General features: G+C 34.9%; 1 protein-coding gene across 1 annotated transcript; it reads right to left on the bottom strand.

The window, feature by feature from the left end:
- Positions 1-5,117: 5,117 nt before the first annotated feature.
- LOC117337726 lies at positions 5,118-7,094 on the bottom strand. Its single transcript, XM_033898823.1, has 2 exons — positions 5,540-7,094; positions 5,118-5,182 (listed from the first exon to the last, which is right to left on the bottom strand). The coding sequence occupies exons 1-2, from the start codon at positions 7,092-7,094 to the stop codon at positions 5,118-5,120; spliced, it is 1,620 nt and encodes a 539-aa protein (XP_033754714.1).
- Between the last annotated feature and the right edge of the window lie 5,176 nt (positions 7,095-12,270).

The following is a 12,270-nucleotide window of genomic DNA, read 5'->3' as shown; positions in this document are numbered from 1 at the left end:
GATAGAGACAATGTATGTGGTCATATAGTTTTCTTATTAGTATGTGATTAGGCATTCGTACATGACTACCGGAGTTGGATTTCATGCGGGACGTTTCTTTGACTACATGGTGTCCCCTTAATCAATAAAATAACCATTGGAGCGTATTTTCACTGTGTGAAAGTGCACCTTATCCACAGGTTCGCTATGATTAAATATTGATTTGACTATGCATTGTTTAAAACTATATATGTGCATGAGCCTATGTCCCCTCATCTCGATTTAGAATAACAGTATGCTTGCATGAAGGAAAAGTTTCATTCATTTTCTCTTATTTTTATAATTTTGTACAATAAATATTACCATTGCTGTGGTTATAATTCATTTTCATATAAATCTAACGATTTTATTTAATTATAAATGTATTTATTATGTAATCTATAAGTTCATTTCACGGTTAGTTGACAAAATACAAGGTTAACGAATACGACCATTAAGTATACATTGTATACGTGTTCAATGCCGTAGCATTGTATTTACGGGTAGATATGGTATACAACATATTATTTTACATCAAAATATAGTATCAGCTTTTGAGTCTGGAGGAATATCCTGTTTCCAGTTTCCTCTAACTCTTTAGCTGTCAAATTGGTTGAAGTTTTAGGCCATCATTCGCCATTTACTTTTAAGTTTAGGAACGCTTAAAAGACATTAGTAGTGAAGAATTGTTATCTTTGTTCTGAGTGTATTCTATCTGATAAAAGAAATATTGTTGTTAATTCTTCTACAATGATGATACAATATGTCCTTTCAATATTGGTAATCTACACGATAATAATGTATCATCAAGCATCATACGTGCTAGTCAATTTGTATTTTAAAGAGCTTTATCTAACCTTCTTAACTCATTGGTGTTGATAATTCAAAGCAATTGTGTATCTAATGTAATATGCTTGAAATAATCATACCAAACAATTGACTGAAAATTTACATTGCAACTTAAAATAGAGAAATATCTCATACAAATGTGTCACTGTTCATTTATAGATTCATGCAATTTACGGATTTCCAGAATTAAGGTAACGGCATTCCAGCTACAAACGTAACCTCTAAAAATAAAAGATTTTTTTTGTTATTAATTTCGTCGTGTAAATTACCAGTAAGTAAACAATTACGTTCTACTCATACTTTGTCTTTGTGTTGTTATTGAAAGAGGAAAACAAAGCCATGTTGTTCCAAATGCACGGCCAACAAAAGAGAGCGGAATTGATATGGTTGTAGCATTGTTATATATATGCACTCTGTCATAACATTGACCTTCGAATCTGTAATATAGCTGTTTTTGTATAAGAATTTTAGTGTTTAACCCACGCATGCATTTAAAGAATACTTCTGCTATTGTCTAAGCATGTCCATTATCAAATTTTATCTTAATCTATATCTTTATTTGTCAATACGAAACAAAATCAGATTGCATTGTTATGGCACAAAACTGAGTTGGTGACATGAATATGTCATACTTCAAACGTGGACTTGTTAGAGCTTAGACATTAAATTATAAAAAGATTTATCAAACTGACTCATTAAGTATCCATGACTACTTCCGTTGTATCTAAACACATTAAGTAACTATCTAAATTAAACAGATAATGGATTTATCTTTCAGGTAACACCTTCATACTGAATGACTACTTTCTATTCTAACGAGAAAATATCAGCGGCCGATACATCAAATCATTTCCTAATCAGCGGGAATAACGACCTTTGTATCAAATACCTTCAACATAACTGATGTTGGTTATATTAATTATACGCAGCATGACGCAATAATTTGCAGTTGAAATATTCTATCAAATACATCGAAAATTGGTCGGAGTTGTTTCCGGGATTAACAGAATGAGTGAAGAAACTCCTTAGTAACTATTTCCGGAGTACACATGGTTACATGTATTCATAGGTTATATCGTAAATGTGATCGTAACAACAATAACATTTCAACAATATAGAAATATGCATACTATCTTCATACGTTTATTAGATCGCTATAAGTTGGTATTTAATGACAATATACAATTGTTTATTTTTCATATCATGATAGGTATCAAACCTGAGTCTACCTTCGGCACATCCATAAACGATTGTACAAAATAATACTAAATCGAACATCTCCTAAAATTAATACTGACTATTTACATTCGCGGTGTGCATTTGATAATAAAATCAGTGAAAAATGTTATCTACATGCCAGTTCATGAAAAGAAAGAAAACGAAACAATATTTTTTTTTAAATAAACGGCATCATTCGTCCTGCAGTACTTAGATCCAAAAGGTGGAATTTTTATTTCAAGTGGTGGATGAAAGTCGAATTTCCATTTCCAATCGGCATAAAGTGTTAAAGGATTCCACAAAAAACTTACAAGGTAATAACACTTTTATTATCCAGACAGTTTTCTAAGGCAGGTTTTACTATCTATACAAACAATGATATTCATAATAAATAGATTGAAGGTGTATTTTTCAATACAGAGTATACATCGATGATAAAAAAAGTGAAGAGATTTGTACCTTTAAAGGGACTAATACCTTAGATTTCAACCTCAGGAAGTGTATAGAATTCGGCCTATGAATAATAAGATATATCAATAATTAAGCGATTTTTTTTAGATATCTATCAGAAACTGGTTGCAGTGATTTTTAATTTTTGTAATTTACAGCAAGTGTTAGTTTTGTAGCATACTCATAGAAAATACGTTTTATATTTTTTTCTCATAGTGTTTTTTTTAACCATACAGTCCCTTTAAACGTGTACGAGAAGTCCACTATTCAGCTTGCCGAGCCATTTAATCTACGCCCATTATTCTCGCGGATATCGTTTCGTGTTTTAACACAATCAAGCCGAGATCTGAAGGATTTTACGGTACTAAGAGTAGCGTGCACGTATATACATAAAGGTATAATCTTATGTTATATCTTAACCAGCTGTTACAAGATACCAGTATTAGTACTGGTGATAAATACTTATACATGTAATGAGCAAAAATAATCAATAAAATAATTAAATATGGCTACATTACAAATATCCGTTACGCTAATAACACTTAAAGGGTTTCTTTGGCCAAAAAAGGTGCAGGAGTGTTTCCTGATAGAAAACATTAAGATAGGTAGATTCATGTTTTTCAAAGGAGAGATCAGGACTTACATAGTGTTATCCGTAAAAATTGCCATAACACTTTCGGAGTATGCACAAATATTGTTGCCAGGGAAACCAGTATCTATCTTATGGTTTTCTCATTATGAAAGTTGGAAAAAATGAAACACTTACATTTTACAAACAAAAACATTAGATAAAAACGTCAAAACCTACATCAATGACGTCACTGTTGTTTTCGAAAACTTACATTCGAATAGCTTTCACAAAATACTCTACAGTAATAATTCGATATAGCCAGGCAGTGCGCAGGTGAACCAAAACAGCTAGATCGATATATACATTTCAAGCTATATACAAAAGAATGAATATAATGACATTGTAATACAAGCAAGAAAAATGTACAATGTGTCTTTTTTTCTTCTAAATTCTAAATAGACACAGTCTTGTTTTAAACTGGTGTGCTTTTCTAATAGCACAAAGTGATGTATCATTATATACATATAACAATATGTGGATTTCGCGGATAACAGCTCAAAATAATATTTTACGAAAACAATGAAATTGACGCACAAACTGAAATACGTTATTTTGCATACCTATTGGCCAGCCTGTTCGAGAATTACATGACTGTGCTCATATTTAACTTTGCCATATTCATTGATTATAATTAAGTATAATATTTTATAGAACAATTGTGCATTAACCTACCTATACTAATAAATAATAATTAAAATTAGTTAAGCATTGATAAACAGAGACAGTTGTTCTCTGTCTGAAAGGGTTATAATAATATAGCACAGCTACATATTAGGGTATATTAATATATATGCTACACAAACTGTATGACATATAAATATACACATACACTATATATTAACGACATATATTGTATACCTCATACCTGCCGATAAAACCAGTGTACACGATGCATTGTCTGAGCACTAATGGCGGATAGATTAGTTGATAAACAATTTGATAACCAGCTGGTTATTCGATCGTATTTCAAATACCGATATGAATATATTCTTTTGAAAAGCCTTAAGCTTGTACAATTGTGTTTGGAAATAAGTCATGCTAAATTTTAAAATATATATTTATATATGAATCAAAAGTTATCGTTTTAATCACTGCTGTGTATTATAACATTTTTAGCAAGTTATTCTGAGGACAATGAACTAGTACAATGAAGTTATAAATTATCAGTCGTGTTCATAAAATACTGGAAATATTTTTTATACCGATAACTTAAAACTTCGTGGACGATCTGTTGCGTCTGATATCAAACTTAATAGTCTATATAAAAGTCAAATAAAGATACGAATAAACGTCGTAATCAAACCAATACAACCTAAAAGTGTCTCTTTAATGAACATGTCAGATTTTTCTGTGGTTTTATTTCGGACTATTGAATAGCTAGTGTTTTAGCTCCCAAACCCATTGCGATTCTGCATAAAAACTAATGCCAGAGATCAAAAATGCATGTCGAAAAATCTGAGATCTACTGTCAGCTTTCTTCACAAGAAATGCCATACAGTACAGTGAAATAAATAGCACTTTTCTATTTTTTCTCGAATGTCTCCGTATTTAACGAATAAATCCCATTTCGCTTTCTCGTCCAATCTCATTCCATAATGCATGATATGTGCACTTCAATTTTCACATTGGTAATCCAGACATACAACGAAACTGAATTTCCTGAAGCAGCGAATGTCTTACATTGAGGTAGGTGATACTACTCTATATATATCCATGGGTAACTGCTTCCGCTGTTTAATACTGTACGCATGCGCTGTGTAACATCTGTAATTAAATACAGAAATGTAAAAATACTCAGGCTGTTAAAATGTAACTTCATACTATTAATCCAATTCATGACAAAACAGTATAATACTTGCTCTTAGTAAAATGTTTCAACCAGACTTTTAATATATTTATTTATCAAGTTGCATAAATCATAGACAAATATAACATCAACTCACATTTCTTGTCACTTGAGCACTTTTACTCTGCCGTCATCCAGGCCGACCCAGATATCACCGAACTCACTCACAGCTGAAAAGATGAAAGTAATTAATTATCAGTTTAGAAACAATTAGTCTTACTTCAATTGTCTTTATGTATCTTAGTTGGTCGTTTTCTAATGACTTTTTACAATTGTTTTAAGTACTTGCTGTCCACAATTTCTGTGTTGTCGGCTGCTCCCTTCTAAATTGTTCCTAAAAAACCTAACAAGGCTTAAAACTCTTACGGTTTGCAAAAGCACGACTTATTCAACCTACATTTTATTTGCATCTGAGCAGAACTTTCGGTTGATTAAAATGCATTAGGGAAAAGGTCAAGAAGTTAATAATTTCTGTTATTCCATTAACAAATAAATAGATAGATAAATAAATAAATGTATATACTGACCGACGGACCAGGGTATATGAATCTCCTGAAGGATGACCTGTAGAAGCTGACAAGAAGGGTCCAGGATTTGGACGGTTCTAGTGTGGGACTCGGCAAACACGATGTTATCAAAAGAATCAAAGTCAACATCATTGATGTAAAATTTCTTTTGTCTTCTTGGAAAACTATGTTTCTTTTCTCCGGGAATAGCACGACCATCGCCAAAGAAGCGTAATTTCAGCTTAAAACTTCCGTCCAAAAGAACTAGATGTGCCGATTCCTCACTTGTTTCGTTAACAACTGCCACCACATTGCCGTTTGTTGTCAGTCTGACCTGACCAGGCAAAACGAAGAGGTTGACGCCGAACTTGTCGAATTGAGCGCGGGCGACTTCCTTGCCGGATTCTGTGTAACGCGCGAGTAACCGCTGGCTCTCGTGAGAGACATCATGGTACATCCTGTCCACAAGGGTGGCCAAGAAATCTCCTTTCGGTGTTGAACATACATAGTTAGGTTTCAAGTTACCTGTGCTGAAAGAAGTAGAAGCTTTGTAGTTTGGGGGAGAAAGCCTTTTTATACAACGTGCATCAAAACAGCAGACGAGAAGTCTCATATCCGGAGTAACGGCAAGTCCACGAATCAAAGTTCCGAACCGAAGGATACGTTTGATGTATCCGGACTTATCGGCCAGTCTGATCTCATTCTGACCTGCACACTTCACCCACGCATGTCCAGGATTCGCGGTAAACACAGAACTGATCCCCATACTGGCTGAATGCTTGAACGTGGAAATCGTAGCGATTGCTTTCTTCTTGTTGGTTGAAATAGTCGAGATAGGTGAACTGGGAGTTTTGTCGGACTCACGGTGCACCCCATTGTGTTCTATTGGTGGAAACTTAGAGTGAACAGTGGACATGTCATCATTTTCGTGAGTTCTCAAAGACGCTGGAATATCGTGCCATGGGACAATTAAGGTGTCTACTGGGTCGCTTATTAGGGAACCCAACATCTGCTGCAGTACACTGGCGTCCATTGTCCCCGTGTGGAACTCCAAGGGTTTGGGAATGTGTCGGGATTTCCGTCTTGTGAAGGACGATTTAAGATTCTGTGACCCTCGTATAACATCTAGATCGTTTTTGGAAGTCAGAACTCGCTTGAGTTTTTCGTCCTCGGTTTCAACTTGTCCTATTTGTTCCGACAAAGCAGATTCGTGCTCGTTCAGTAAGGCTAGGTTTCTGAGCTTCTGTTTCTCACATATAGATATGAGATAATCAGATATGTCATCCAGAGCTTTATGCATAACGTCTCTCTGTTGTTTTATTTTCATGCTAGCGGTTTTTGTACATCTAATTTGGTCTTTCTTAGCGTAGATGATAGTTTGCAAATCGGAACGTAAATCTCGCATAACATTGGATAAATTCGAGCACTTCTTACGGATGTCTTTTCCTACCTCGTCGAACTTTCCAAATGTATGGCCCTTGTGTTCGTTTGTGGCACATTCCAGACAGACGAATACATTATTACAGGTTGTACAGATCATTACAACCTGCGAATCGCGATGTTTCTGACACTCCATAGTTGCTGTTTTCTAGTTTCTGATATCAATTTTAAGTCGGCGAAAACATCTTGTGAAAGCTTCCATGAAATATCAGTATTCAGTATTCAACTCCTTGGCCGACACTCATTGAAAAGTATTGTCGGCGAAAACACCTTGTTACATCGTCTCAATAATGTCAATATCCAGTACTCAACTTCTTGGCCGACACTCGTTGAAAAATCGTCTTTCCGACATTACGGCCATCGACACAATATCAACTCCAGTTCCTAACAATCCCAGTCCTCAGATCGCCATGATAGCAACAGTAACGAAGGCAATGTTGTATCTTGCGCACACCTGATATCATTTATAATATACTAATCGTACGTAATACAAAACTACTATACAACCTGCCAATCAAACATGTAGGATATATCAGAGTTAGTTTGTAATACGATATTTAAGGTCCATGATTAGTACAGCCTCGCAGAGAAATCACAGTACGTACATATTTACAAATGTGAAAATTCGGTGAGGGTGACAATAGCTAAGATAATAAAATTTCATTATGTGCCAAAATTGTAAACAAATTTTTAATGTTTTCAATGGCTGGTTTAGTAACACTCAAAGTTGTAATAAGGTTGAATGGATTTAGCCAACGCAGAGGTAGTATTATGGGGTGGTTAGGCACGGAGCGTGGCTCTGTTCATTGTTGAATGGTGTGACAATAGATAATCGTATCTACGATCGCCGTCTGGCAGGGCGCGTGGGGTTATTCGAAAAAATCATTGGTGTATCTTCCGAACATACAACACTCGAGGCTGGATGGTCAACTTTAACACATTGTCGTGGCAGTTCCATCTAGTTCTATTTGTGAAATACCAAGACTGATTATTCTGTTCGACATAATGGTTTTCATTTGATTATACAAAGTGAAATATAGAATTTCCCGACTATAGAATATTATAATAACATAAAATAGTTTTATTGACAAAGCATGTGTAAGTTGAAAATTGATTAACGAAAACAAACCCACATAACACATATAATTAGATAATTAATTTTAAAAGTTTAATTAAGTTTTCCGTTTAGATACAACTTGCCAAATTATTGTCATTTACGACTGGGAGAAGACAATGGCCATACAACACAATTAAATCTGCTAGGCTGGCATTCTGCATTTAATCACGTGATGTCCGGATACACCAGCAGAGCTTCGGATACTACTGATTGGATACAATAATGTAATATTACGTTAAAGGTTATCTTACTTTCATCTTAAAATGAAATAACGCCATCTGTGTTAGGGGAAACAATATGTTTGATTTCTTTATTGTTATTTCCATATATAAAGCAAAATATCCGACAAATGCTTGTGTTACAACGAGTTTCCCTGTATGATTCCAAGAGACCGCAAACTTAGGGTACGTAAATATTAAAGTAATTATGCATACGAGACGTAGCATATATATATATAACAACAGCATACATATATACAGCCGAACCTTATTATCTCGAAGTAATGGGGAAATGTTATCCCGCATATATTCGAGTTAGCCGAGTATATCTTATACAGATTTTTTTTCTGTCGACACTGAATTTTGACTTCCAGTTAAGCGGGATCTTCAGAGTTCGAGTTAACGAGGTTAGTCTGTATCCGGCATTACAAGACAGAGACAGTATCTCTGGATTAACAGGGCTATATCAAGGTCATGCAAAGGTCATGCGACAGACAAAAACAATAACGCCTAACAACAAATGTAGGTAATTAAGGACAGTACAGTACTTAATTTCATTTTACTGAACTGACATATCGAGATCTCATTGTTACATGTCTCCCCCGACCACTGTTCTTTTTAACTCCACGACACGTGCATAATGTATGTCAACGCGTGCCATTTAGAGTATTGAGTATGCAAAAAAGAAATTATAGGGATATGCATAATTACTTATTTACATACTTATCCTATATAGCACGCGTAAGCATAAATTATACACGTGCTGTAGAATTGTTTAAAAAACAACCTAAATCGCTTTTACTGATAATCATAATGTGACCTTGTGGGTCTGGTGAACACATCATGGGAACGAGTGCATATGTTCTTAAAGAGATAGGCGATATGTTCAATAATTCCACAGTGTAAATGGTAATCTTTTCAATATTGAGAACTGGCATTCTTTGCGTACCGGCACTGGGTCACTTTTTTGCATACTGACATTGAGTCACTTTTTTGTGTACCGGCATTGACTCACTTCTTTGTATACCGGTTTTGAGTCACTTTTTCTTATGTATTGGCACTGAGTCAGTTCTTTGCGTACTTTTTGATAGTAATTAGATAGAAGTTAAACGTTAATTAGATCCGTAATTAGGCCCAATCATTGTATTAGTATTTCATGGACATGTTAATATTGCTGTCCCTGGTATTTCTCAATACAATCATCTCCAATAGACATTCTGGTACTGTGACGAAATAAATCAATATTATACATGTATATCATTTCACATTATCAGAGTGTATCTTGGCCGTGTGAAACATGTAACATAATTATAATTTACAATTTGAAATATCTCTAAATCATTAAAAGACAATACATTTTGTGTGAACCAAGAAACCCCGGGAACATATGTATATATACGCACGTGACTTAATTAAGTGTTACGTGTAACCGGATAGTTTCCTTCGGTATCGGTTCCGACTATTAAAACAGGGGTAGGCGTGGGACCCCGATAGATTAACGCGGCAGGAATAAATGTAAGATATAAGATATATACTGTAGAAGTATACCACGATACGGTAATTTGTAATACTGATGATCAAACAATTACACAAGTACCTATGTTATTTGTTTTTGTTAATGATTTGGTGTAAATATCAAATTTTGATGTCATCGGCAATTTGAGTTCTGAGTATGGCGTTAAATAATAAATAACCATAGTCAAAGAAAATGTGACGACCAATATTTCGTAGAACAAATCATATTACATAATGTGTTATCTCTCCCTTTTTCTTGATTTTTATTTTTCTTCGTTACTAAAGACTCCAATGCAGCTTATGCTTCCGGTTTTCCCCGCTTATCAGAACTATACCAGTATCCCTAGCTTGCTACATGTAAATCAAAAACTAACACTGACCTTGTGTCTTGTACGGAGGTCAAGGTCACTAAATTCAACATCCTCCTTCCTAGATTCTCCAAGGCCAAATTTTTAAATGTGGAACCTGGTGACTTTGAATAGAATGGCAAAGGTCATATCATATCTAGACATCTATCTATTAGTCAAATATATTTTTCCGAAACTGTGAATTTGTATATTCTCAATGCCCAAAGAAATGATTATCCATTTAAAAACCCTACGTTTTACCTTGACCCCTACGGCTCACATATTTACATATCATTATTAAATGAGATGAAATTTCTTGGATTAAAAAAAAACAACATCATTTTACCTCGACCCCTATGGCTCACATAAGATGACGAAAGTCAATTGTTCACACGATGTTATATTTACATATTATTAAATGAGATGGATTTTTTCCTGTTTTTTTGCGCAGGCGTCTACTTCTGGTTAGTAAAAAAATATATATATTAGCCCCTACTCCTACACCAATGTAGTAAGAACAGGGGTTGATATTTTTTTCTATAAATACTAACTAGAATCAGACGCCTGTGATTTTAGCGAAAATGGGAACATAGAAAATCTGGTCAAAGTTATTGAACAGAAACTACTGACCTATCAAGAGTTCAGAAGGTCAGTAGTGTGTGAATTTTTTGTTCAACTTCAAATTTTGATATATTTGAGGTATATCTATGTTATACAATATTCAGTTCCCGTTACTCAAGGGTGCTGTATGTAGATACAAATTTGATCAAAATCCGTTCGGCGGATTTGCCTTTATTTCCCCTATTGGACCCACACATCTATATTGGACCCACATCCTCTATTCAGCATTGAATCTTCTTCACCCAATAATGCTCCAGATCAAATATCATATTTATTTATTTTATCTTTTTACATAGTCAAGAACTTAATTCTTTACCTCAGTTTCTCCTATTGGGCCTTGCCCCTGGGAAGCCTCATTTCTCTTTGATTGCCCTTGCTTCAGACCGAATTTGATCAAAATCTATTCAGATCTGGCAGCTTAAGGGAATTATTAACGGACACCATGGCATCCTGCAAACTCATCGACCATTCGGACCAGGTGAGCTATTGTGGTCACTCAATCAAACTGGAATGAAATATGACTGTATGTGTCATATTGAGGAAACCATGTGGGAATGTAAAAAGAGACCCAGCATCACCCACCTGCTTCTAAGACAACTTAATGTTGCATTAAACCATAAGCCGATTGACTGTTCATTTAGCATATTTGCATCTTGAACATCCACTTTCCTAGTTGGGTATTCATGAGATGGCAAATTCCTCAGATTCCTACATTGCTTGAAAATATAAGAGTAGGCTAAGTTTATCTATTTATAATTTTGTGTAGCCCTTTGCCCCAGAATACTGCTTGCCAAATAGCATTGCCCTAGCTCTTAATTTAAAAAAAAAAACAACAAAAAAAACAAAAAAAAAAAAAAAACAAGAGGCATATGGGCCTTAACGGTCACCAGAGGTTTTAAATGATTAAGTTAATTTAATTGACCCTTTTCGCCCCTTCAATAATCCCAGATGGGGGTCAGTCAGGCCGACATGTGCATAACATCAAGCTGTCATTCCATGCTGATAATGTTAACAAAGAATTAATTCCAATAGAAATCAAACAAATTATAGTCAAAAATGTGATTTCCCTATATAAACTGTAGTAAAGGGCGAAAGGGCCAAAGACGAGACACCAGGGTCATGGAATTCACAATGTTCGTAGATTGACCCTTCCATATATGAAGAGTATTTGATCCTATCTTATTTGGGTTTTGAGAAATGTTTTGAAATTTCAGCTAATTTGGCCCTTTTTGGCCTCGCCCATAAGTCCCCTGGGGTCAGTCTGTGCAAATATACTCATGTAGTTTACAACTTGCATTCCATACTGATAATTCTTACCCAAGTTTGTATAATTTCCATTGGCAATTGGAACAAACAATGCTCAAAAATGTTACTATATATATAAACTATAGCAAACTTTACCCCCTCCTCAGGGCTCCTCAGGGCTCCTCAGGGGGATACGTGGGACCCCAGGGTCATGAAATTCACAATTTTGGTAAAGGACCTTAATATCTG

This window comes from Pecten maximus, chromosome 11 (assembly GCF_902652985.1).
Source record: "Pecten maximus chromosome 11, xPecMax1.1, whole genome shotgun sequence".
In the NCBI taxonomy this organism is placed as follows: domain Eukaryota; kingdom Metazoa; phylum Mollusca; class Bivalvia; order Pectinida; family Pectinidae; genus Pecten; species Pecten maximus.
This window is presented reverse-complemented; position numbering and strand designations above follow the sequence as displayed.

Coding starts and splice junctions, on each gene's coding strand:
- LOC117337726 (XM_033898823.1), bottom strand. CDS start 7,094: ATGGAGTGTCAGAAACATCGCGATTCGCAGGTTGTAATGATCTGTACA. Junction 5,183..5,539: donor TCATATACCCTGGTCCGTCG/GTCAGTATATAC, acceptor TCATCTTTTCAG/CTGTGAGTGAGTTCGGTGAT.